Source organism: Chelonoidis abingdonii, chromosome 2 (assembly GCF_003597395.2).
Source record: "Chelonoidis abingdonii isolate Lonesome George chromosome 2, CheloAbing_2.0, whole genome shotgun sequence".
NCBI classification, from domain to species: Eukaryota; Metazoa; Chordata; order Testudines; family Testudinidae; genus Chelonoidis; species Chelonoidis abingdonii.
Window position 1 is genome coordinate 88,186,999 of NC_133770.1, and position 27,070 is coordinate 88,214,068.

The 27,070-nt window shown below is 45.2% G+C and overlaps 2 protein-coding genes and 2 non-coding genes across 6 annotated transcripts; all 4 read right to left on the reverse strand.

Moving 5' to 3' along the window:
• Positions 1–252: 252 nt before the first annotated feature.
• RPSA (ribosomal protein SA) lies at positions 253–9,005 on the reverse strand. Its single transcript, XM_032781686.2, has 7 exons — positions 8,901–9,005; positions 6,692–6,860; positions 4,505–4,623; positions 2,692–2,937; positions 1,527–1,655; positions 1,127–1,310; positions 253–397 (listed from the first exon to the last, which is right to left on the reverse strand). Exons 2-7 carry the CDS (start codon positions 6,822–6,824, stop codon positions 303–305), a joined length of 906 nt encoding a protein of 301 aa, XP_032637577.1. The 5' UTR covers positions 6,825–6,860; positions 8,901–9,005; the 3' UTR covers positions 253–302.
• On the reverse strand, positions 2,342–2,501 carry LOC116825628 (small nucleolar RNA SNORA62/SNORA6 family). The gene has a single exon (XR_004373879.1). It is a non-coding gene; the product is annotated as a small nucleolar RNA SNORA62/SNORA6 family (small nucleolar RNA).
• Positions 4,702–4,861, reverse strand: LOC116825632 (small nucleolar RNA SNORA62/SNORA6 family). Its single transcript, XR_004373880.1, has one exon. It is a non-coding gene; the product is annotated as a small nucleolar RNA SNORA62/SNORA6 family (small nucleolar RNA).
• Positions 9,006–15,245: 6,240 nt separating the features above from the next.
• On the reverse strand, positions 15,246–26,270 carry SLC25A38 (solute carrier family 25 member 38). Of its 3 annotated transcripts, none has more exons than XM_032781658.2 (8): positions 25,989–26,270; positions 25,274–25,350; positions 22,332–22,453; positions 21,432–21,516; positions 20,665–20,844; positions 19,628–19,796; positions 18,727–18,893; positions 15,246–16,487 (listed from the first exon to the last, which is right to left on the reverse strand). In XM_032781658.2, exons 2-8 carry the CDS (start codon positions 25,340–25,342, stop codon positions 16,365–16,367), a joined length of 915 nt encoding a protein of 304 aa, XP_032637549.1. In that variant the 5' UTR covers positions 25,343–25,350; positions 25,989–26,270; the 3' UTR covers positions 15,246–16,364. The 3 variants fall into 3 exon arrangements, with proteins under 3 accessions (XP_032637549.1, XP_032637557.1, XP_032637565.1); XM_032781666.2 differs by lacking the exon at positions 25,989–26,270 and adding an exon at positions 25,720–25,958; XM_032781674.2 differs by lacking the exons at positions 25,274–25,350; positions 25,989–26,270 and adding an exon at positions 24,755–24,779.
• Between the last annotated feature and the right edge of the window lie 800 nt (positions 26,271–27,070).

The following is a 27,070-nucleotide window of genomic DNA, read 5'->3' on the forward strand; positions in this document are numbered from 1 at the left end:
TTCAACACCAGTTATATACAACATTCCCCATGCACTAATACTTTTCTGATCAGAACAAGCTCTATGATGCATTTGTTTCTGAAAAGCACAAATAAGACTTTACAAAGTGAAAATTATAGGTTACGTCTTGGGCATCCCAAATCTTGGCAAGTGCCCCATCAAGTTTGCTTATGTCTAAAGAAACTACCTGGAAAGTAAATTGAGATTTCAGAAAATATAAATACACCAGAAAGGAGGACCAGAAATGCAAAGTGTAAGAAACAGATCTTTTATTTACTTCTTTCACTGTACTTGTACTGAAGTTAAGACCATTCAGTGGCAGTCCCAACCCACTCAGTGGCCTGTGCTGTGGGAGCTGCAGACCAGTCTTCAGTGGCAGGCTGGGCACTCCAGTCCTCTGAAATAATAAAGTGACTATCAGGAACTTCTACAGCAATTGTACTCACGTTCTGTGCACCTATTAACTGGTTTCACATGCATATCTAATTATGCATTTGAATAGGCAAGAACACTTATGGAAACAAAAGTGTGGTCGATGGTTCATGTATCCCATTGGAAAACAATGTGTGACCACTAAGAAGAACTGATCTAAAAGTTAAGGGCTTGTCTACACTATGCAGACACTCGCTAAGAGTCAGTGTGTGTGAATGCTCTTCTGCAGTATTTTCTCAGCACTTTTGCCGACAAAATACTTCCAGCTCCATGAGCAGCATAAGCTGTTGGCAGGAGAGCACTCCTGCCGACAAAGGTGTGTTCACACTGTCACTTGCATAGGCAAGACTTCTGTCTTGTGGGGGGCTTTTTTAAGCCCTCACAAAAAAACTTTCAGCGACAACTGTGCAGTGTAGACTGATCTTTAGGCTCTAAAGATAGGGAACTTTATACAAATTTCCCAGACGAATATAAAAAATACTTCTGAATACTCAGTCATGCTAACCAGAGGATATCTGCAGGAAATGTTTGGCAAATACTATGGAACTGCACTCTAAAAAATCTGAGGAAATTCACTCAATGCACATGAAAGCTAGTCAGAGCTCTATGTGCATCTCCAAAGTTTCATACTATTGACTATTACCAAGTCAGGTCTTTAAAAAATCCCCCACATAAGAACTTCTCAAAAACTCACCAGTTGGGAATGGTTGGATTGGCACAGATGGTACCTGCACCCCCTCAGACCAATCTGCAACCTCAGGCTGAGGAGCAGGAGCAGCAGCAGCAGCGGTGAATTCAGGTGCTGGGGCTGTCCATTCACCCTGGAACTCCTCCTTAGTAACTGCCTTCTCAGCTGCAGCCTGCTCCTCTTTTTCAATCTATCAGACAAAAGATTGTGAGAATCTCAGAGGGAGGGAGTACATTCCTATATTAGCTAACTTGCACTGCTTGAAGACCATTTAAAACTGAGGTTAAAGTGAGGTTCTAACTATTTTAGTGATTGTATTAGATTAAATTTCCCTCAAGTGACCTGCAAGGTTGTTTTCATACCCTGCCGTACATGCACACTTCCAACCCAATCCAGAAGTTTTTACCTCCTCAGGATCTCTGTAGAAGTAGAGGTCAGGCATGACCTCCCATGGGTGTTCACGGGAGATGGTGCCACGCATACGCAGGACCTCACGAGCGAGCATCCACCACATCAGACCCACTGAATGGGCCCCCTGAAACACAAACTGGTGTCTAACCTTTGGTTCAAAACCAGTCCTTTTTTCTAAAGGAACATGCCATAGCTGAAATCTATAAAAAAGAGCACAAAATGTACACACCAAGTTCAAACCTCTTAAAAACACAAGCTCTTGGAACTGACTAATGCTTATTTTTCCCTCAAACCCTTCCTGAGGGTCCTTGAAAGATAAAGGCAACTCTTTTGGGCACTGCTCACTTTTCAGATCAAATGGTGAAAAGACCATACGAACGTAGAAACAAACCGTTGTACTATTTATGGCAGACATTAGTATGGATCAATCACTAACACCTGGGTGTACCATACATGGCTCAGTGAAAATGTCATCCTCTTGGCTTATGAGGGTCAAACCCCACAGGCATCCCATAAGCATCAAGATTTTAAGAATACAGATATGAGTAGTATGTTTCTGGGGTAACCGAACTGACACAGCTAGGAAAAATTGACCAAATAGACAAAATTTACAGCATATTCTGAATATGTTCAAGTTTTGACTTAGGTATGAACAAATTTCAGAGGTAAGGGTCTAATCAACATCCTAAGCTCCTGCCCCCTTAAGCCTCACCATTGAGGTAGTTCCAGAGAAGCACAGTTGTGTTCCAGAGCCATTTCATCAGTTGGAAGACTCGTCTTGGTGCTTTACTTTTATCTCTCATGTTTAAGAAATGTCGCAAGAATCACTATCAAACTCCACTCATTGGACCACAAAGGCCCTTGTGGTGTTAGCGAAAAATCCTGCCATGGTTACTGTAGCACACGTCCTACACTTGAGAGTTCATTGGCCAGACACTGACCTCAGCTCCAAGCTCTAACAGTGTGCAGTTCAATCCCTCCTTCACACCATCTCTCCCTCCCACACCATGCCAAAGGCTTTAACTGGTTCTTACCAAATTAGATATCCCAATAGTTTCTAGCCCTTCTCTGCAGAAAGGGTTTTGAGTGCATACTAAGGTTTCCATACCATGGATCTAGAGAGAGCCAAAGGGAGAAGCGCTGAATAATAGAGCAATTACCTTATTATTGCATGGGATAGCAATATCCACATAGCGCAGCGGGGAGTCTGTGTTGCACAGCGCAATGGTTGGGATGTTAACGTAAGATGCCTCAGTCAATGGCTGATGATCAGCTCGGGGATCTGTAACCACCAAAAGGCGTGGCTCACGGAAGGCAGCCTGGATCTGATTTGTGAAGGTACCAGGGGTGAAACGTCCAGCAATTGGTGTAGAGCCAGTGGCAGCAGCAAACTTCAGAACAGCACGCTATCAGGGGAGTACAAACAAAACCAGGATTATATAGCTGGACAATCTCTCTTTCATGGTACTGTCGCAATCAAACAGGATACGTATTTTTAAATGACCCTCTTTCTATTTCAATTTCTATTGTCTGACTGAACTCCTCTGACAACTCAGCTCTGGCATGAAACAGAATAGAATTGTAGTCACATTCACAATTATTCCCAGCTCTGCATGACTGAAATGGAGTAAAGCCCCATCTGTCAGTGAAATAAGCAGCTAGCCCAGGACTGTGGAAAACATGGGACTACTTCCTAATCCTAACCATATGAGAGAGTCCTCAGAGGTCTACTCTTAAATGTCACTAATAATCTAGCTTTACTATTTACCTAACTTCTGTATTTACACTGATCCTCTTGTAACAAATACAGGGTGAGGGTGTAAGGAAATGGAAGAGAGCAAAATATTTCTCCCCAAATTTCTATAAAGTATTTCAACTTCCCATATCTGGCTGCTACAAAACTTTAATCATAGGTGAAAACAAAGTTAAATTTTACCTGTGTCAATGTCTCAGGAATATTACCACCAAATCTAAAATACTGAAAAATTCTTTAAGCCCATCAGATTTCTCAGTTAGGCTGGGATGTGGCAGTGATTGCCACCAGACTCCAGTCACGAAGTTTTAGCAAACATCCTGCCATGCTGCTCCACTGTAGCACTTTTGGCACTTGGGAGGCCATTGGCAAGAAACTAGAGTCAGCTCCAAGTTTTAACAGTTGAAGTATACAACAAAATCCATTCATAACCTGAAGGTCTTCTGCTTACATCTTAGACCTATACAAGATCTATCATGGCACTATGAATTTGAACCCGCTCTTTGGCCCATCTCTACCAGTGCAGAGAGGCAAAAGCTAACAGTGGTTAGGCTGGACTTAATTTGAAGGGTAAATTCCCTGTTGTATCATAACTGCTTTTATGGCAGCATCTCTGGATTTGGAGAATGAAAGTAGGTCTCAAAGAATTTATTATTAAAATGGAACATGAAAGCACTGCAATGCAGGAAACCCAGAGATACCATCTCATTGAGCAACAACACCTACTAAGGTGCAATGTTGACTGATTCCCAAGGGACTTGGGAAAAGTGACAGCTGCAATACCAGGCCTCCAAAAGGGATGTATAATGCAGGAGCAGGTTTTCCTCAAGATTACAAGAAATGAAGAAAGAGAAATGTGCATAATTAGAATGCATGAGAACCCACCTAACAACTGATTTAGTCACTAATCTGTCATTACTTAATTACCATCACCTAGGCCTCACATCCAAGACACTTGCTCTAAAGGAACAGAACAGCACACTATGAACTATTCAACTTATGTCTGCAGAACACACAGATCTGAAGCTTCTGTGTATGTGTGAAATTTGAAAACTGACACTTTCCCAAACTCTAAATGCAAAGAGTCTATGTCCAAAATAAGCATTTCATTTCAGGTCACCTGCTTCCATTTACCTAGCCTCACAGCCCTGCATGCAACACATGCTCAGTGAGCACAACTCTACAAAAGCAAGCCTTGCGCCCATGAATAAGGTCCATACCTGTCCAGTATTCCTGGAAGAGATGACACTCACATCAGCTGGGTTTTCAATGGCAACGATGGCACGGGCTGCCAATAGAAGCTTCTCCCAAGTCCTCTTCAGATTGATGATGTAAATACCTAATGTTAACATCAGCATCCACAATAACCAACAAGTATAAGCTGTCATTGGAGCTGCACTTTTGTGTAACTAGATTGGCATGTGGCAGCAAATACTATCAAACTCCAGTCACAGAGGGAACACCTCTCCTGGTGTTAGCGAACATCCTGCCATGCAGTTCACTGTAGCACACTTCCGACACTCAAGAGGTCATTGGTCAGAAACTGGCCTAATCTCTGAGCTTTAACAGTGTGCAGTCAAGACTTATAACGAGGAAAACAATGGATCACCACATTTGCACAAAACGATTGTGTTATTCAAACTCAGAGCCGTAGAAATTTTCTGAATTTCAGTTCTGTCACTGATTTAACAATTTGACAAAGAAAGCATTTTTGGATCTACACTATAGCCGGGGGGAAAACTGACAAACTCAAAAGCTTTGATTTTCAAAAACCAGTTACAAATTTAAAAATCCTGCACAACACTTTACCCCCTATTTTTGACCAGCTTTATTCAAGCCATTCCTGCACATTTGGCACATCCTTGTGTTAAGAGATAATACAGTAAGGAAAAAAGATACTTAGTAAATTCTATTGGTTTGTGATTTGCAAGAGAAAAAACTACCCCTGGGTCTTTATTTGTCCTTCTTGAGGTATAGGTGGAGGCCTGGAACTTTGACAACATACCTACCTAGAACAGGAAAGTTGAACAACTTAGAAGGGACATGCTAACAAAAACAGTTTAACTCCATATCATCTATTTAACTCTGGCATTAATTAGCATTTTGGCTAAACGACACCTTTGTTAAACATCCCTAAGACCTTCCAGCATCATCAGGTTAGACTAGATTTCTAAGGTAAAACCATAAACAGGAAATAAAGGTTTGTGAAAGTTTATGTGCATCACAAACCAGAAAAGGCACAAACCCAAGTTTTAAGATACACTTTGCAGGTTAACCTTCAGTCAATTATACTGACTGAAATATACTTGCCCAGGGGTGGACAAACTTTTCGGCCAGAGGGCCACATCCGGGTATGGAAATTGTATGGTGGGCCATGAATGTTCACAAGTGGGATGGGGGTCAGGGCTGAGGGTGCAAGCTCTGGGGTGGGGCCAGAAACAAGGAGTTCAGGGTGAAGGGGGCTCTGGGTTGAGGTGCGGGCTCAGGGGTTGGGTCCCAGCCTGGAGCCCTCCCAATGGGTTCAGAGGGCAGGAGGGGGGCTCAGGAATGGGGCAGGCTGTTGGGGCATGGAGAATGAGTGCTCCGATTGGGGGCGCAGGCTCTGGGGTGTGACTGAGGAGCTTGGGGTACAAGAGGGGGCTCTGGACTGGGATTGAGGGGTTCAGAGGATGGGAAGGGGATAAGGGCTGTGGCAGGGCATTGGGGTGCAGAGATACAGGCTCTGGAACGTGCTCACTTCAAGCAGCTCCTGGAAGCATATCCATCCTCCGGCTCCGAGGCGCAGCCAGGTAGTTCTGCACACTGCCATGTCTTCAGGCGCCACCCCTGCAGCTCTCATTGTCTGGGAACCGTGGCCAATAGGAGCTGTGTGGGCAGCATCTGTGGACAGGGCAGCACACACAGTCACCTGGACGCGCCTCCACATACTAGGAGCCAGAAGGGGGTCATGCTAGCTGCTTCCTAGGAGCCGCACGGAGTGGGGTAAGCCTCCAACCCCACTCCTCAGCTGGAGTGGGGCAAAAGCTGAGCCCGCTTTCCGGCAGGAGCTGAGGGATGGATTAAATGATCTCACAGGCCAGATGTGACCCACAGGCCGTAATTTGCCCATCCCTGCTCTAGGTACCCATTGTTGCAGAAGAAGATACAGAGCCCAGCTCTGCTGAGTTCATTTTTCAAGACCAATACTTAGCTGTGAACTGGTGACAGGATGGATCACTTGGTTACCTGTTCTGTTCATTCCCCCTGAAGCAGCTGGCATTGGCCACTGTCAGAACACTGGATACTGGGCTAGATGGACCTTGTCTGGCCCAGTACAGTCTCTCTTATGTAACCATGTTAAACCATCATTGCCAGTTGCTGCTACTAAATATCCATTTTAAGCCCTAAAGCACTGCCAAAGTACTTACCATCACTTTTCCTTTTGTAGATATACTGTTCCATTTGAAAGTCTAGATTGGTGCCTCCCAAGTGGGTTCCTGCAGCAAGGAATTTGAGGACATCCTCCTCCTTCATCTGCAGGACATCGAGACCTCCGGACATTGTGAAAGTTCCCCTTTTAAAGTAACGGCAGGGAACCTGGAACAACAGATCAGTTCACTCTACCACAAACTTACTCAGAAGTAATTGTGTGAAGTAACAGAACGTAGGGGAATCCTAGTCACTGGAGGTTTTTAAGAACAGTTTGTACAAACATATTAGGAGGTCTAGATCAGCGTATCTCACATGCAGTCACCAGGAGCTTTTCCTGCAGCTAACAAGTCTAAAAAGTCGGACTGTCAATCGCACCATTAAACAGAATACCAATTTAAATGTATTAAATATTTTGTATGTTATTCTACATTTTTATATACTGTATTGTGTTTAACTGAAATCAAAGTGTATATTGTTTACAAATATTTACACTGTAAAAATGACATTTTTCAATTCACCTCATACAAGTACTGTAGTGCAATCTATCGTGAAAGTACAAGTTACATCTGTGGATTTTTTGTGTTACATAACTGTGGCATATGCTTTCGGAAGTCTTAAAAGAGCATCACTCCAATGCGTAAACATTGTGGGTAAAACAGAGCAGAGGACATACAATTCTCTCCCAAGGAGTTCAGTCACATTTAATTAAAGCATTTTTTTTTTTTTTTTTTTAACAAGCATCATCAATGTGGAAGCATGTCCTCTAGAATGGTAGTCTAGCCATGAAATGCTAAACATTCATATGCCTCATCTGGAAGGTAAAGATCTTGCAATGCCAGCTACAAACATGCCATGAGAACACCTGTTCTCACTTCCAGGGTGATACTGTAAGAAGCAGGCAACATTACCTCCTCCAAATATAAACAAACTCATTTGTCTTAGCAATTGGCTGAAGAAGTAGGACTGAGTGGACACACAGGCTCTCAACTTTTACATTCAAAACTAAAACAATGCAGTTTTTTGTACATAATTTTACAGTTGTAAGTTCAATTTTCAGGATAAAGAGATTGCACTACAGTACTTGAATTAGCTGAATTGAAAAATACTCTTTTCAGAGTGCAAATTGCATGTAATCAAAAATAAAATAAAGTGAGCACTCTACACTTTGTATTCTGTGTTGTAACTGAAACGAATATATTTGAAAATATAGAACCAGCCAAAAAGATTTAAATAAATTGTATTCTTATTGTTTTAACAGTGCAATTAACTGTGATTAATTTTTTTAATTTCTTGACAGCCCTACTAAAAAAACACAACCATAAAAGCAAAAAAGATGAGAATATGCAAAGCATTTTATTTGTATTTCTATTCTGTTTGGGCTCAGTAAGGAAACAGTACATTATTTTTATTGTGTTTGCAAAAAAAACATAAATAAATTACTACAAACTACGCATATGCATGGACATAATTAACTTTAGGAAACACAAGTATTTTAGGAAAAATCGTCAAGAGCAGCCACTAGCAAGAGTTGGTGTCCATGTTCTGGGGTCACTAAAAAAACTGTTGACAATACCAATGATCTAGATTTACTTGGTCCAGCACACTACAGGGCTTGACTTCTTGAGGTCCCTTCCAACCCTGTATGTCCATGGCAATCCCTAGGGTGGGGGTGCAATCTAAGCAAGATGCGACTGAAAACCCGTAGTTAAAAGGATGCAAAAAAAGCAACCTCCCCATTCTGCCATCGGTGACTCGTGTGGCTTTTGCTTAAGTTACATGCAGTACAGTTAAGCTAACCCTATACGAGCCCCAGCCACTCCCCGCCTACCCCGACCCCCCAATCCCACCCGCTCACAGCACGGACCACGCAGCGGCTCTGCGCACCATGCGCCGCCACTTCCCGAAACAACAGCCGCGACGCCCAACCCCACGTTGCCACTTGCCCGGGGGGGGGAGAGGGGCGCAGTGTTTGGCGGGAGCCGCGCGGCCGGGGCGGCTCGCGGAAGGCCCTGGATTGGCCGAGGCGGCCCGTGCGAGCTCGCGGGGGGGGGGGGGGGGGGGAATCCCAGAGCCGGTCCCGACGCTAAATAAACCTCCCGCCCCCGCCCGGTCCCGAAACCCGCCCAGAAGCTTCCCGATCCCCACCCCCCACGCGGACGGTCTCCCAAGCCGGCTTCCGGCCCGCGGCTCCCCCGCAAGACTCACGCGGTGACAACGCCGTATGGAGACCACGCTAGGCTCGGAGAGAGAAAGAGGGAGGCCTTGTGCAGTGACGTTTATTTATATATTCCCGTCGGCCAATCAGCAGCGGTGACGTAGTCGGAAGTGAGCCAAAGGGTTGAAGGTCACCTGGTTCCTTAGGGGCGGGAGGAAGGTTCGGGGACTTAGCAACAGCCGGCAGGTGGCAGCAGAGCCGCGGGTGCTGGGGGTCCCCGGGTTAATGCGGCTGGGGCTGCGGCTGGGCGAGCCCGGAGCGGGCCGGGCTGGGAGCCAGGCGTGCACTGGGCGCTAAGCTGTAGGAGAGCTCTGGGGACAGGGGAGAGGCAGGGCCTGGGATGGGACCCTAGAGAAATCACGTGGCCGTCTCTCCTCTAGTGTAAATCCCCCCCCCCCACACCGCTGCCAGCTCCCACCATATTATCCCCATGCCCCGCCGGCTGGTGGTTGGGTTCCAGCCCCAGCTGCTGGAGTCCTTTGTTCTGCCTAGACCTCAGCTGTCACACCCCATACAAGTAAGGGTCCCAGCCCTCCTGGTTGCAGAGAAGAGCTTGGAAACATGATGCAACTGCACCCATGGCCGGTGGTACCATTAAGGCAAACTAGGTGGTTGCCTAGGGCGCCAAGATTTGGGGGTGCCAAAAAGTGGTGCTCCCAATTATTTTTTTACAGCGGTTCCTCTCTGAGCGTGTGGTCGCTGCTCCTCTTCTCCTGCCTCCCAGGCTTGCCGCGCCAATCAGCTGTTTGGTGCGGCAAGCCTGGGAGGAGAATTAGAGCAGAGCAGTGTGCTCGGGAAGGACGCGGAGCAGAGGTGAGCTGGGGTGGGGAGGTGCTGCATGGCTCCCGGGGGCGGGGGGCAGGGACAGCGGAGCCTCAGGGCGGGGGGAGCTGCTGCGGGGTTGGGGCACCTCAGGTGGAGTGGGGAGCTGCCGCAGGGCTGGGGGGGGGCACAAGGCCAGTGGCTAATCCACCACTGTTGCTACCTCAAAGGTTTAATGGATCCTTTACGTCTCACTGTTGTCCTTAGTATTCAGGGCCGTAGTAACAAAGAACGTGGCCCCTCCAAACATATGTCCGGGGTCCCTTACCGAAAAAGTCAACGGCATATTTTGATGACTTTGCCGCGTCTGAGATCACAAGATTCCAAGTGTGAGCTCCACAGGCACATACAAGGCACGGTCATTTATTTCTAGCATGCGGGCTTGAACTCCTTATCTTTCCTCTCATATTTGCACCGTTATCACAAGCTTGGCTTCTCATGTCAGCAATGTCTATTCCTAAGTTGTTTGCCTTTTCAAGAAACGCTTCAATAAGCCCTCGCCAGTTGTATCATGAACATTAAGAAACCAACAAATGCTCACGAATATTGACACCCTCTTCACCGTTGCATTCAACAAAGCGTAACACCACAGACATCTGTTCTTCATGTGACACGTCGGGAGTACAGTCCAAAATAACTGAAATAATTTTGCTTTTTTAAGCTGCGCTATGTTGGCCTCTTGAATGTTACTGGCAACAAGTTGAATCAGCTCCGTTTGGATCTGGGACTGAGGTACTGAACATGTGTCTCTGCCTTCTTAATCCTCTGTAAAAGTTCGCTGAGGACAGTATCATATTTGCAAGCAATTCAAACAGTCCCAAAAAGTTCCATTCGAAGGATTGCCAAGCTTTTCATTACTTCCTCGAAATGCCAAGTTCTTTCGGACAAGAAAATAACGACATCAACCAGGTGTTTGACAACATTTCTCCAGAAATCTCTTTCTTCAGAAAAGCCTGCAATTCAAGTTGGTCAATAGATGTACGGTTTACTATGCCTGACCGAAGGTCAAACCATTTCACCATACAGTCTTGATGACCTTTGCCTGTTTCATGCTGCTGAAGTTCTTTGGCAGTGCTTTCCAAGCAGATGTTCCACCACGTAGTGGTATATCGCCAGTGCAAATATTTACAACAAAAACAAAAAATGGATCTTTCTGAACTGAGTACATTAACCATGAACGTCTTATTTCTCGCCATTTGCCATGGTTCGATAGAAATGAGTACTTGTAACCTCCCTTTCCTCATTAAATGGAATTCGACTTTCTTTCTGCTGCGGTGGCCACGTGCAACATGTCACACACTTGCCTGTCCGATATTATAGACGGCCAATCTCCTGGATCATCAGTCAGTGGTTCAGATTCAGATACTTCTTTCCCGGCCGCAGCTGGAATATCTGTCACAGTTTGTTTGGTAGAACAACTGGCTTCACCTTCGACCTCGCTTGAAGCACTTCTGGATACTTCTGGATACGATTTGTCGCTGCTAGTGCTGTCCGTTTCATGTGCCTGTTACCTGTACGTTGAGATGCAGCGCAAATACGTTGACAACTTTGGAATTTTCTCAAGTTCCTTCTCGGCATCTTTTGCTGCTTTCGTTTACTAGCTCTGCTCTTATACATTCTCTTAGGACATCACAAAGCACGCTTCTGCGTTGGAAACGATAAAAAACTAGACAACTAAATTAATAACATTTATCCGCGACCGCCATTATGAATGCAAATACACATTCTTTGAATGGGTCCAACGAAAATTCGAACTGACCGACAGACAACTGATGTAGCCAATAGCATTATGATGTATCATAATGACTTCACGGTTTTGTCAGTAAAACCGACATGGATTGTGCAATAGCGTCAATAAATGTCACTTACCTAGTTATACCTTACATTTTTTTGCCACTTTTAGGGGCCCCCTTCCTTGCGGGGCCCCCTCCAGTCGGAGGGTACGGAGGGTGCTCGCTACACCTCTGTTAGAATTCTTAATATATAATAGGCACTGTCTTACTAGCTGGTGGCAGCTCTCTTACATATGTAAATTGCTGTTTGTAGGATATGGTAGGCCTGCTTTTATGTCACAGTTTACCCTCCAGGTTCAACTAATGGATTGGCCAGGGAAACCGAGACTCTGGAGTTCAAGTGGCCTCACAGCTCTGTGCAATACCTACTACCTGTGGTGTGTATGCGGTAGAGATGTATAATTTTGTGTAACCAGAAGTTATTCCATAGTAATTTACAAATCCTTTCATAATCTTCACAGCAGTATTAAGTATAATGTTCTGATATTAAGGGATTTATAAAAGTAGATATAGGCATTGTACAATACACAAAAGGAAAGGCCCTGATTTGAAGCACTTAAGACCTAAAACCCCCCATATATATAGAAATGAGGACACAATGAGACAATGGGCAAAAATATATTACAGCAATTGGGGAAGAGTTTAAGATGTTACTGCCTTTTTTCCCTGCTCCTATTCTGTGTTTTCTGTTTTTGATTGTAAACTCTTCAAGAATGGGATCCGTCTTACAATCCTTGTACTGACAAGCAGCCTTGAGGGCAGTATAGAAATATTGGTTTTATAATTCCCACAGTGAACACAGAGTACTGTTGAAACCTGCAACAGCCTTGCTTTTCCTGTGCCAGTTAACCGTTTTCCTTCTCCTTAGCCCTTCTATCACAGGTGTTGGTTTTAGATGCACACAGCCTGAGGCCAGAGACATTAGAATGATCTTTCCATAGCCTGAAGGTGACTTTGTGCTTCAGAATTACCTTGACCTGCCACTTTTTCCTCTGGTCTATTTCTACATTAGGCAAGGGTTTTGAACCTTGTCAAGCAGCAGCTGTGTGTAGCAGATAAGAGCCCAACTGTTGACTCCACCCTATGAGCCTTCTGATCCACGGCTGATGCTGAGCCCTGCAAAAATCTCTTCCTTTTGTGACAGCACTAGCAGAGCCAGGCTGGTAGAGCATGTTTGTGGAGATGGAGAGGTAGGGCTAGGGTAACCAGACAGCAAATGTGAAAAATTGGGACGGGGGCGGGGGTAATAGGAACCTATATAAAAGACCCAAAAATCAGGACTGTCCCTATAAAATCAGGACATCTGGTCACCCTAGGTAGGGCTGAAGTCACTTTTAAGGGCCTAACATAGACAGACTCTGTAGAATCAGTGGGGCTCTATGTAGTTCACAGGGGAATTGAATCATGAAGAGCAGAAGGCTGCGGACTTTTATGCTATAGTAGCACATGTTCATGCATTTAAGATCTACAGGTTTCTCCTGGTAATTCCACTTACAAAATATACAACATTTGTAGTAAAATCAGATTTACAAAAAACAATTTCACCTTATGCAGGTTCCATTTTAATACCTCCCCCTCCACACACACACGCACACCAAAAAGAAATGGCTGACTATCATTCCTTCCCCAAAGAGCTTCAGTTCTATACCCCACAAAAAATAACAGCTGCGGAGCTTCTAATCTATGAAGTTAGATTAGCTTTCAAAGGGTAAGGAGCCAGAATTGGGGTTTGTACAGTACATTTCAGACTTCAGTTCTGTAAGAGGGGTTGAAGAAGAGGAGTGATGGTATAAACCCATGCATTAGCTGTTATCTGCTTAGCAGGTTACACAGCTTGGAGCATCAGAACTTTATTTTTTAAACTGAGCTCAACATCTAGATTCCTTGCATCTTGTGCTCAAACCCAGGGGCACTAGATTGGACGTTCTTTGTGGCAGGGACTTTTTTGTTCAGCTTGTTCACCACCTAGCACTCTGGGGGCCTTGCACTTGTGTAGTCATTTCCACCTGCGCACAGTGAATATCCATCCTAAGGGGAGCATTCCCCCCCTCCCACCCCTCCTTGGCATTGGTATGAATGACTATGCAGGACCCTGAGTAGTGTCTAAAAATGCCCCAAACTCTTTCACCCATTCTGTTTGAAAAGTGCCTGGGGATTGTTAATTTCCACAGGAAGCCTGGCAAAGGGGGTCTGCAGTTGGTTTCCTATGAAGGCAGTGGTTTGAGCATTGGCCTGCTAAACCCAGGATTGTGAGTTCAATCCTTGAGGGGACCATTTGTGGATTGGTCCTGCTTTGAGCAGGGGGTTGGACTAGATGATCTCCTGAGGTCCCTTCCAACCCTAAAAATCTATGATTCTATGAATAACATTAACAGAGCAGTTACCTTCCTCTCCTCCCATGACTGCCAAGTTAGGGATTCCATCTAGTGTTGCCTCTAAAGGCTAGACCCTTCAGCAGCTTAAATATGAACTTGCTTTATGTCAGGCCAGATGTGGAGCTCAGTAGTAGCAGAATCTGCAAGCTTGGTTGGGAGGGGAGAGGCTGTGCACAATAGTGGAACAACTCCTGTGCCCTGATTCCATGCCAGAGAAACCTGCTGACAACCATGCCTCTCTATCCAAGGAGGCACCCCATAAATCCTGCTTATATAGCCCTCCCTTCCTAATCCTGGAACATGAATGTCTCAGCAGATAAGGTGTCTGCAAAGAGCCCAGCCATGCTCCTAGGAGACTGATTTCACAGGAGTGGCAGATATCAGCCGTAGCAGGGAGTTAATGTTTTTGGCAGCATCCCGAGCAGCAGGCTTCCTCCAGCAGTAGAGGCTCCTGTTCTGTGTGCCCTTCAGTCAGTATGTAGGCTCTCTCCTCTCTGCAAGGGCAGTCAGCTTAAATAATCAAGTGTTTTTCTTGCTATACATATTTACTGGAAATGTTTACTTAAGCAAGTGCTCAAAGCTACGGGCATTGAAGGGGAGATGCGCTTGTCTCCATACACAGATGGGAATCTTTTTGGGGCAGGAGCTGTGGTTTGGTTCTGTTTATACAACACCTGGCACAATGAGGTCCTGCTCCATGACTGGAGCTATGAGAAAAATAATTAAAGTTCTCAGCAACTCCTTTGAGAGCAATACTATGCAATTGTTCCGGGGTGCACCTGCTTAGGAAGAGACCGTCTGTCTACACAGCAAAAAAAACAAACCAAAACAACAACAAAAAAGCCCTGCAGCACCAAGTCTCAGAGCTCAGGTTACTGACTCAGGCTTATGCTATAGGGCTAAAAATAGCTCGGGGAGCATCTCAGAGCTCAGGCTCCAGGAGACCAAGCCCAAATGCCTACAGAGCTATTTTTAGCCCCAGAACATAAGCCTGCATCACTTCAACTGGGCTCAGATTCGCTGTGGTGGGTTTTTTGTTGTTTTGCCATGTAGATGTAACCTGACTGTGCCTCTCCTGCAGTTTCCCACAGGGCTGTTTGTCCTCATTGCTTTAGTAGAACTGGTCCTCATGGAAGTCAATTGAGCTGTCTCGCCTCATTCCCCCACCCCACACACTAGGGAGGAGTTCGTTTTCCATCCGTTTCTTAGGGTGTCCTAGTGTTTTTTAAAAAAAGGCACTAAAACTAAGCCCAAAACATTCCTTGCCCTCCCTTGGGAAGAAAGAGAAAGGAGCTGCTAGTCCATTTTGCAGCCACAAATGTAAGTGACAGTGTAGAATAAAACCTTCTTGTATGATATGTTTTATTACAAACGCATTTGCATCCATTGGAGTTAAACCTGGATAATGGTCCAAAGCTGCAGCTCAATTTAAACAGTGCAGGAAAAACAGCTGGTACAGAAGGGCTGCAAATGGAGTTTCTCAAAAAAAAAAAAAAAAAAAAAAAAAAGACATTCCATTTCTCAAGTCCTTTTTCTGGCCTTCCATCTCTCTTAGCTAAGTCATATTTCAAGCCAGTCAGTGCTTTTGCCCTGCCATGGTAGTCATGTGGGTAGGCATAACAAATGCCTACAGACAAAGAATAAAGCCAGTGGAAAATGTCTTCTTCCAAGACACTGGGTCATGCTGTGGGAAATACAATCTAAAGCACAAGGGAAGAGGTGTAAAGGCCTTTGCTGCAAGCCACAACAGAGATGTCAGTTAGGTTCCCAGCTATGTTATCCAACATCAAAGCTACTGTGCAAGGTATGGTAAGATTGCATTTCCCAGCATGCCTTTCAGATACATTTCCCCCTTTCTCACTCTAATACATGTATTAATACGTTAAGCAAACTCTGAAACAAATGGTTACACAGTGCCCCTCGTAGCATTCTCCTCTATGCCTTCCCCCTGGGTGCAGAAGCAAAATACACTGACAGACAACAGGACGAGTGTCAGATGGCACATGGTGTGCCCAGTCTACGATCCCATGCCATGAGGGTAGAAAGTTGCAGAGTCCTGTAGTACAAATCCAATCACTTCTTCCCCAAATGCCTCAGCTGGCTTCTGTGCAAAGGCTTCTCAGGGCACACAGGACTATTCTGAAGGGGTTTCTTTCAACGGTCTTTACCATAGCCATGTAGTTTGTAGGACACTGAAACCCTTCCATCTTCCAAGGAAGTTGAATGATATGGTCCTCCTGGAATGCTTTACTCTGCAGATGCAAGGTCAAAACCTTCTCTCTGCTACTTGCATTTGTGTCAGAGAGGGCATGTTTTGCAGCCTAGTCCCCTGGATCAGAAATCATTATCACCCTACCATGGTGGAACAAAGATCCACCCACACAGAACTGGGAAATCACATCTCACCAGTTGATCTAGGTGAGCAGGAGAAGGGCTTAGCCTGGTCTCCTCCACTACAAGTCCTTCAGGATTTCAGCCCCATTTTTGCCATCATCTGCTCATATAAAGTCCATGCCATCGCTGCCATCAGAGTGCGCCGCAGGGCACGGGGGATGCCACCACGGAAAAAGCCAACCAGTCCATAGTCCTGCAGGAGGAGACAAAACAAACATCAGCTGTCTCACTTCATTTAATTCCTAGACACCTACTGGATGGCATAATCCATGGCTGCACTGAAATACATTCTGTACTAGTCCCTAGTGCCTGAGAAATCCATGCTCACACAGCACTCAGCCAGAGCAACAGCCCCAGAAAAGGGAGCTCTAGCATCACTCAACTGCAGGTGACTCCTGCTGATGAACGAACAGCAGTTACTGGACAGTTGCTATACCATGAGGCACATTACAGAACAGTAAGAAGAGGGAGGGAAACCACAGGGCATGCAGGGAAAGCCCCACCTCTGCCTGGGGGGGCGGGCGGGGGAAGGACACAAAAAGCACTTCAGGTCACTTAATATAGTCACCAGCCTCACTTCAGAATTTTGTGTCAGTTAATACTTACAGAATTGCCGGGGTGAAAGTAAGGTGGTACACCCCGTACCACCTTACTTTAAAGCACTGCCACTGCCAGCAGGGCTGCCGATGGGGGAGCGCAAAAGGGATAGCGATGTTAAAGCGCTGCCATGACAAAGGACCCTGCTTAAAGCGCTGCTGCGGCAGGATTTTATTGTCACTGCCCCGTTTGCGCCCCCCAGACTGCCAACAGGGGCAGGGGGCAAAAGGAGCAGCTGCCCTAGGCTGGTGATTTAAAAAGGCCTAGGGCTCTGGCTGCTGCTGCAGTAGTGGCAGTGACAGCCAGAGCCCCAGGCCCTTTAAATCACCGCTAGAGCCCCAGGCAGTGCGGGCCAGGCAGCGTGGAAGGACTGGCTGGGGAATGCTGACCCTCCCAGCCCCACCGCTTCTGCCTGAGGCCCAGCCCTTTCGGGAGGGGGACCTGGGGAGCCGCAGAGCTGGCCCCCATACCAGTAAGTTTTCAATTTTACTTTCACCCCTGAGAATTGCCCACAAGTATTTTTAAAGCTCTGCCTAGGATTTACATTCATTAAGCAGAAAGAGAAATTCTGAATGGGAACAAATAGAGTCTTAAGCAGAAGCATGGCTAAAATCCAGATTTAAACAGACCCAAACTTTAGGGAGGAGGATTGATATGGACTTGAGCAGCAAAATTCAACTCCAGATCCTTCATTCTGATTTTGCAGGCTCTCACTTGCAACGAAGAAACAATCTAGCCAAGAGTCATCTGATCAGCAAGGTAACCCAATGTCAGGACAACTGTAACCCAACTTTGATGTTGTGTAACCCTTAGCATTGCATCACAGGGGTTGTGAATCACATCTTGGGCTAGCATCCAATGGACATACAACTCTGGGGCCAAATACAGGTCAATGAGTGCCCCACTGGGGTATCCATTGCATGCATCCCCACCCAGTTCCTTGGATAACAAATCTGTACATTCACTTCTTGCTAGTATTCAAAGGACAGATAATTGTTTTATAGCCCATTTAGCCTTGAAGCTCGTGTTTATAAAGCAGCATATTACAAAAATCCTCCTGCCTCAGTCTGGCAATCACAGGAGTACTACAGTGATAAGCCATGGATGTCAGCAGCCAAGCACTGGGTACAACCAGATCCTGCAAGGTTATTTGCAAATACAGTTGAAGTGAAATCAGTAAGTACGTTCAATTAACAACAGTCTAAGGGTAAAAGTGCTCTATCATGGAGTGAAGAAAGGTGAAGTGAAACCTCTAGCCATTCGATGGCTCAGGATACAAGTTAGATTACATGTGAGGGGTGAATGTAACATATCCAAATGTGTATGACTGTCGTCCCCTTTTTATTCACTCACTCCCCGTGCTCAGCTAGAGAGAGTGTTTGCTTTTCCATGGGATTTGTTCTGTGTACATAGGTAAAGGATGGTGAAGCACCAGGAATAATCAGGTGATGGAGAAGTTATCTAGCACATTAATTTTCATACCGCTCAGAAGGAGCAAGAAACAAACAACAGTAGCGTGTTGGGGCAGATATCCATATCAGCGTCCATGGGAACTGGACTCGGACTACCAACCAGTCATCAGATGGGAGTAACTTCAGTCACTACTGACCCAGGCTGTATGTGAACCAGTGACCGAGAGGTGAAAAGTTCAATCTCCCATAGTATAACACAGAGGAAGCATTTCAGAAGGTACACTGCATTCATAGCGGTATACCTAGTAATAACTCATTTGAAGGTCTGCTTTAGAGATTAAGGCGAGAACCTTTTATCAAATCTGCATCTCTGGTGAAGTGACCAGAACTGAAGTTACATTCACACAATCTTCTCAGCCTCACCTTGAAGATTAAGGCAATGGCCTGCCCCATCCAGCAGTACTTTTCAGGTGTCAGCTGCATGTGGGTTTTGATTACATCAGCAGGCTGTGTCGCCAATGAAGCCATGATTCCAGCAAAGATTCCACAGCTAAAGTTCACTAAGGGGGTGAGTGCTGGATCAAACTGGTCTGGAATGGAGCAAGACACAGCTTAAGCCAGACATAATACAGTACAATTCTGTTCTGTAGATAGTGACTTTCTTAGAAGCTGTATCCAAGCTAAATAGTTACCAAATTATAAAGCAGATAACTGAGGAAGAGACTTTTCAAAGGAGATTAGCAAATAGACACACCAATGCTAATTTTGGCTAAACAAATCACTTCCATTGAGACTGAATTTGACAGACACACAGAGCTAAAGAAAGGCTGTTTTATAGGGCAGAAGCTGCAGAGGAGAAGGCTCTCACACTAAAATCAGGCAACTCTCAATTAAGCAGAGATTGCAGGAGTGTTGGGGAACTGTATTACAATGTGCATGAAAATGAGCAAGTTTTCCCCACACACAGCTCTGCCAACTCCTCATCCCTAACTCACAGTACCCTTTGCTTGGTAACTGCATCCCTGAAGTATCTGTCTGCTTGTAGGCAAACAACAGATCACCGTGAAGTGTGATGCATTCTATGTGCAATCTAGACCCGAGTCCCCTGAGCACCAATGTGAGGCCCAGGTCATTTTCATTTAAGACTCCTCCAGAACATGAGCATCCAGTTCTCTACAGGTGGAACACTAATGCCTCACCTTAGCCCTACAAGGGATCGATTTAATCAGAAAAAGGCCAAAGTAAAGCATGTGGACAGAAGGGAAAGGATGCTGGGAGTGAGAAGAACCACATTCTGTGTTATTACATCCACATTCAGCATTACCCTGAGGTATAACTTTTTTGGTCTGGGTGTAGAACATCAAATAGATGCCGGAAAAGGGTGCATCACGCAGGAGCGTTGCAGTCAGCCCACAGAACAAGCCCCGGGCTCCTTCTGTCCGATAGATATTCCTCAAGGCTCCATACACACTCTCATAGCCATACTTCCCACTCTGCAGAGGACACACAAAAACAGTTACCTACATGTCAAATATAAGGTCCCTTGTGCTGGGACATCATTACCGAGCAAGCCTTGAAGTGAAATCACCTCTCTACACACAAAGGGGTGTACGCTTACCTCCGACTCCTAAATGCTTCAAATACACCACCACAAGTATATTTTTAAGTATATACACAAGACGAGATGACATAAGAACTATTCCAGTGACATCACAGCAGAGCCAGAGAGCAGCTGTCTTGCTACATTATCAGCAACAGAGCTTCCCACACGCTTTAGCACTGATATTTTATCAGCTACTTTTTCTATAGCAATTTACTTCTCCCACTCCATCCACTTCCACTGGCTGGAAGATTTAACCCCAGTCTCCTCGCAGAGCTAAGCACGGTGCCTTCCCAGCAACCCCACCAATGATGCAAGAGATGAGGAAGGGAATTTGAATTTTATCTCCTGCGTGGCAGATCCGTGAAATGGAACTAACACATATAAAATAAATATACACCATACAGTTACTAGATATTACAGACCAGCCTTGCAAGAGTGTTAATAGCCAAGATACAGCCACTCTCCCCCATTCCTGCCATGATGATGATGATAAAAATATTATTTCTTGCTGAGCAAGTAAAATATAGAAGTTATTTGCCCCAGGTGTGTGAGCGTGGAGAATTTTTCAGTCCATCTAGGCTTCAAACCATACCCATCACTGCAGAATTTAAGCACCTTACGCAGTATTGAAGCACATATAGGATCTCAGTTTCTCAGCCCCTGATACTCAAGACAGATGAATTTTTTGTGCTATAGGAGAAGGAATGAAACCACAACACATCAGAAAGTTTTAGAAGTAGGAAAATTGTGACACTCACCTCATATCGTGTCTTCACCACGGTTATGGGCAACATGCAAACCCCTGCTACTATACGGGAGCTAACACCCAGAAAGACAGACTCTAGGGCTGTGGGGGAGCGGTCTGAGAGAAAGTACTGCTTCATCTTGTACAAGGTGCTGAAGTAAATCCCGACCCCAGGGATGCATCTTGCAAAGGACTGCAGAAGAGTGAAAAATGGAGAGAAAATAGGGGGGAGCGAGAACACACTACAGAACACTAATAAAAGGGAGCGTTAAACTGGCTGGGAAGCTTCAGGCTCCAGGGAAGACCACTGAAAAGAAAGACCTGGTACTCTGAAAAAAAGGAGAAGAGGTGTAGGGCAAAATCATGACTCCACTGAAGTCAGAGTTTTGCTATTGACTTCAATGGGGCCAAGATTTCACCCAAAGACTCCATCCCCAACTACATGCACATTCAGGAACTGAAACAGGCTTAGGCCAGTGCACCAGCCATTACAGATATACAGGCCAAGATTTGTATAGGTATTTATTAGACATGTCTTCCCCTAGGCGTTGCATGGCCTAAGTAACATAGACAGATACCTCCCACTTTCAAAAGTGACTTGGGCACTTAGGAACCTTAGACCCACTGCCCTTCAGTCACTTTTGACAATAGGACAGACATCTAACTCTCTTCGGCCTTGCAATACTGAGCAGAGCACCATTGAAATACCTTTAAAATTCTAAACCATACTTACTAACACATGCTAGGTAAGAAAAAGTCAGGGTTAAGATAATCACTTACTGGTGAGACCCCTTTCCAGAGCCCTAGGAGGCTTTCAGTGCGAACAACCCTAATGAACAAGGCTACCATTCCAACATGACCTGACCTAGAAGGAAAACAAGAAAGGAATTAATAGATATATTACAGCTGTTACCCCATGGGACCAACCCTACAGCCCTGCTCTAGTCCTCCCTCACCCACCCAGAGCGCTCCAGAGATATACCCATATACTAGCTATAGCACCTTTAGAAGCTCTTTCTCTATTCAGCCTGTTCTTCCTTGTTCATTCAATGCTGGCTCCATGCATGGTTTACAATGCCACAATCACTCCCACTGGGGTTATCTATGGATTTTGACAGCATACTTAGCATCACCACTATGGAAGCAACTATGATATTACAGTCTACTTTAGTGACATCATAGTTCATCAGCACCGGAGCGACTGTAGGTTAACAATGGATAGGGTCATGGATGAATATATCAGGCAAGAGGAAGAGGTTGGTTAGATATTGACACACCAGTTCTCCATAGGGTAAAGGTATGTAGCAGTCATATGGGATTTTCTACAGCATGGTGGGCATCAGTGAAACCACATGGGCCTACCTAGGACAGCTGCTTCAAGAATGTATGCAGTGCTCTTAGCTATACACCTCCCAGTGCTATGGTTGAATATCACTACAGTAGCGCTCATGAGAATAGGATCTCACTACCATCTTTCACTTTGTAGGCTCCTTCAGAGTACCTCCCCTCCCATATACATACCTCATTCCATAAAGCTCTTCCTTCTACTCTGCCTGCCCAGCTGTTAGCAACACTAACTGAGATCCTGCCCTCAACTCCAGGGCCTGGCCAGCAAGAAAACAAGACAACCCACTTCCCCTCCCCACCGCACCCCAGACAGCAGAAGCTTCAAGCACTTACCCATTGATGGAAGGCTGCAGGGTCTGCAGCCGGGTTTTAAGCAGATCTAGGGGCTGGAAGAGAAGGGTGGAACAGGTCCCACTGATGGAACCACACACAAAGGCCTTTAGCACTGGATGCATCTGAAAGAGAAGTCCTGGCTTTAAAAAAAGTCTCATATGAAGACTTAACTGGAAATAGCACAGAAGGAGATGAGTATTCACTAGTTCTGTGGGTGATTTCTGAAGGCAGGGAGAAGCATTTGGTGGATGAACACTGAGCAACAGCAATTCAGTGTGCAGGAATAGTTGCCTAAAACCTTCTGAAGTGTATACACAAATACTGTGTGAAAGGTGTTACAAGTGCTTTTCAATTTATCTTCACGGATTTCCTCTTCACAGTTGTGTACAGTGCAGTATAAGGACCTCAACAGAACAGAATAAAAGCATGTATTGGCATAAGAACAAAAGAGTGGCCATACAGGATCAGATCAAAGGTCCATTTAGCTCAGTGTCCTGTCCTCTGACAGTGGCCAATGCCAGGTGCCCCGGAGGGAATGAACTGGTAATCACAAAGTGATCCATTCCCTGTCGTTCATTCCCAACTTCTGACAAACAGAGGCTATGGACACCATCCCTCCCCATCCTGGCTAATAGACATTGATGGACCTATCCATGCATTTATTTAGCTGTTTTTTTTTTTTAAACCTTGTTATAGTCTTGGCCTTCACAACATCCTCTGGCAGAGTTCCACAGACTGTTCTGACTGCATTGTGTGAAAAAAAAAATACTTCCTTTTATTTGTTTTTAAACCTGTTGCCTATTAATTTTATTTGGTTACCCCCTAGTTCTTATTTACTTTCTCCACACCAGTCATGACTTATAGACCTCAATCATAGCATCTACACAGCTGCAATGCAAAATATAGAATACACAGCAGGCTAGAGAAATCCAAAAATAAATCTTGCTCTACCAAGCAGATGCTAAAAAGCGAGGAGTTACTTGGAGGGTGTTGGGATGTGCTGAAAGCAGAGTATAATGTCTTCTCAGCAGAAGATCGAGAGACTGCAGAAATGCAGAGTTAATTAATTTTCCTCTTTCTCCTCACTCCACTCCTTCAGCTCCAAATCTTGCTCCTAAGGTTCTTTCCTGATCCAAAGAGCACTTAAACATAAGCCACAAAGCAAGCCACAGGCTTACTTTAAATAAAACCACCTCACATGATTCCCAAGAGACAAAGAGCTCCTGTGCCCTCAACACAGAGCCACCTCAGAAAACATATCCTGCTAACATGACGCTGCCCAGACACACCAGAGAACCTCCTGACTAGCGATCATGTTTTCAACTTCTCTCGATGTGTGTTTAGCTGTAATAATAAGTCTTTTATATCCAAGTGGCTTCTAATATTTAGTTTTGAGCATCTTTCTCTCACTAATGGATATCACCCAACTCCCACGTTAGGCTCCCCAAGCATTATTGTCATTAGAGTATTAAACGAAGTACAGGCCATAAACAATAAGCTTTCCCCCATTCTGTCTTGGCAGTGGCCTAGACGAGGCATTATGGTAACTATGAGCTCTTTTGTGGGGAAAGGGAAAAGACTGCACCCCGTGCACCTGATTTCCCTGAACACCCTGTCTGGCCCAGCACAAGGCACCGGGACAGAGCAGAGGGATTCTCCCCTCCAAGTACTGACCCACCCACTCCGCTTAGCCAGGACAGGAACACGTCCGGCTGGGCCTGACAGAAGATCACAGCAGGTGCCTGGGGTCCCCCATCCACATCCCGGCCCCGCCTAGCCCTGCTTAGCTTGGGAGAGGGGCTGGGATCGCAGGCCTGGGGCACCGGTAATTTCACAGGCTCTGCCCGCAGACACACCAATCACCCTCCTCATTGCCACGGACATTTACGGCAGCGGCCGGCAAAGGCAGTGATGTCAGAGGCACCCCTCTGAAGCCAGCCAATCAGGAGAAGGGAGGGACCCAGAGTTCTGTTAACTCTTTCCCTCCCGCTCTGAGCGGGAGAGGCGGCCGCTGCTACATGCCAGGCTCGCTCCGGGCCCTGCGGCTCAGAACAGCTTGTAGCGCCCCGCATCCCCCCCTACACACTACGACAATCCTTAAACCTCCCGCACCCTCCTCTGCTCCTGCAATCCCACAATGCACTATACTGGTACCATTCACCATCCCCGCACCCGTCTGTGTGTGCTGCGTTACCCTCCAGCCTGTACCATGCAGCCTCCCCTGATCTCCTAGTGCACTGTCCTGTGCATTATGCAGTACCACACAATCCTCCCCATACACTGACACTCGACTAACAGCACACCCTTCCCCTACGCTGCATTCCCATCCATGCTATACCTTGCAATCCCCAGTACATTGTCAGTATGCTTCAAAGCCTCCCCATGTGCCATGCAGCCTCTACAAGACATTTCATTGAACTTACCCCCATTATATACCATATAGTTCCTTTGGTATTGTAACTCATTACTATACACTGCCCCTTTCTGTATGCCATGCAGTTCTCCTGTTGCATCCCAGTACCCGGCACACCAATTGCACTCCACCATGTGACACACAAGTTCTCTGGCTCCAGTCACGGTGCAGCTTTGCACATATCACACTGCATACCCTCTACACACAGTACAACACTTAGCACTGCTCCCCACTGTAAGCCATGCAACCTGTAATACCGAACTGTAGCCCTACCATGCAACAACCCCCGTGTGATCTCTTCTGAACTGAAAAGACAATTTATCTACATGAACTCGCTCAGTTTCCAGTAAGAAAAATCCTGCAATACTCAACACAAGCATGCAAAGCTGTCTCTTAAAGGGACAAATACACACGGGTTTTTCAGGATGACAGGACATCACTGTCATTCCTTTCCTTCTCCAGATTTTCAATTCCAGGGATTGTGACATTCAAACAAAACCACACCCATCACCCTTTTCCATTTCATTACCATTAGTGTTTCCATCTTCTCTCCTACATCTTGAGACTGGAGCAGCGGAGGCCTGGTTTTCTGGATCATTTAAGAAGCTGGATACAGAAATGAGGGGATGATGTTTTATAAGTAGTTAAATAGATGTTTCCCCCACCCTCTCCTTCCTGGAGATAGGAAAGAACTGGGTCTGAACAGAGGCCAGCAAGCAAACAAGGGTTGTGAGCGTTTAAGTGATCATAATTTCTGGTAAATCCTCTTCACATCTGGGAGGAGCCACTTAATTCCAAACTCAATTCACATTTGGTGATTATTATTTTTTTTTAAAGAAAAAAGGCACATCTGCAATTCAAGAGCAACGCAGGAAAACAAAGCACTTCGAATTTGCCAGAAAGATACAAACTACCCTGAAAAAATGGGAACTATTTTACTCTTTGTTAATATTCAAATGAATACTTAGCACACACCCACGCACAAAGTTCCTTGGTTTCTCTACCTTTTCTGCTCTTGCAGTTTCTTTCCCATCTGGTTATTTCCTCCCTCATTAAGTAGTTTCACCCCCATGAGAGGTCTGCCTTTTTAAGTCTTTGTATTGAAATTCTTGTAAATCCTTCTTGTTTTAGAATACTTCCCACAGAGGGATACCCAAACGCTTATCTCCTCAAGTGCTCCTTCTCAATCTTTACCTGGCCTTCCCGAGGTCAGATTTTAAAACAAAACAAATGACTATAGTCACCTTTAAACTCCAGGAATCCTCGTTTGTGTGATATTACATATGCATTTTCACAACACCTAATACGGCAGTGGCTGGGCTTTCGTTAGTAGTCCGCATACAGGCTGCAAGCCTTCAGATAGTTTGCATTCTGCTTTCAAGGAAACGCCAGATTGCTAGTCTTTTTCCCCAGTGTGCTTCCAGGTTGCTCACTTTACTCTTCCTTGTATGGGTGCATTACAGGAGAGTGTTGTTATAACAGCTCTGTCGTGTCAGCCTCTTCTGAATCAACGTAAGATCCCTGAGCCGGAGTTGCGTATTGGCTGCCAGTCAGCTTCCGGCGTGATAAAGCCCGCTTCACGCTCCATGGGGGAGTGACTCCTGCTACAGCACTCGGATGACATCATCCGGTTAACACTGGGTACTGCAGTAAGTATGACAAAAAATTCAATTAAACAAAAGAAAATGTTTTATTTTTGTTTCAAAATTTGCCATAACACTAAAAAAATAATTGAATATTAAATTTTCCTGGGGAAAAAATCGTTTTTAAGACAACCCCAGTTTTTGCTGGGGTAAAGTTTCAGTTGAAAAATTTCTAAGCAACAGCTTCTGCAAACTCTGTGCAGAACCTAATGAGGAAAAAGGGGTTGAGGCACTGTAGAAATGTGAGTAGTTTACATTAGCTACAAAAGGAAGCTTCAGTCACATCTTTAACATAGGGACAAAGAGTCCTGTGGCACCTTATAGACTAACAGACATATTGGAGCATAAGCTTTCATGGGTGAATACCCACTTTGTCAGATGCATGTGACTAACACGGCTACCCCTCTGATCTTTAACATAAGAAATCAGAATGATGGAACAAAATCAGGAATATCAGGGATAACGTCTTTTGGATAGTTTTGTTTTAGAGTGTGTGTGAGAGAAAGAGAGAACAAATCTATGTTAAACTTGCTCAAACCTCTGGATTCAAGACATAAATCAACTTCCTACCACTAAGTGTTAGGAAGAAATTTCCCCTTTACACAAGTTGTTCCAAGGCAGTAGGAAGACAAGCAGCTAAACTGTAGATTTATTTGGGTTTTATATAGTGAAGTTTTAACTGG

Coding starts and splice junctions, on each gene's coding strand:
- RPSA (XM_032781686.2), bottom strand. CDS start 6,824: ATGTCCGGAGGTCTCGATGTCCTGCAGATGAAGGAGGAGGATGTCCTC. Junction 2,938..4,504: donor CTTCCAGGAATACTGGACAG/GTATGGACCTTA, acceptor CTCCCCTGATAG/CGTGCTGTTCTGAAGTTTGC. Junction 1,311..1,526: donor TCTACAGAGATCCTGAGGAG/GTAAAAACTTCT, acceptor TTTGTCTGATAG/ATTGAAAAAGAGGAGCAGGC.
- SLC25A38 (XM_032781658.2), bottom strand. CDS start 25,342: ATGATCCAGAAAACCAGGCCTCCGCTGCTCCAGTCTCAAGATGTAGGA. Junction 20,845..21,431: donor TCTGGAAAGGGGTCTCACCA/GTAAGTGATTAT, acceptor ACTCTTCTGCAG/TCCTTTGCAAGATGCATCCC. Junction 16,488..18,726: donor CCATTGCCTTAATCTTCAAG/GTGAGGCTGAGA, acceptor CTCCTCCTGCAG/GACTATGGACTGGTTGGCTT.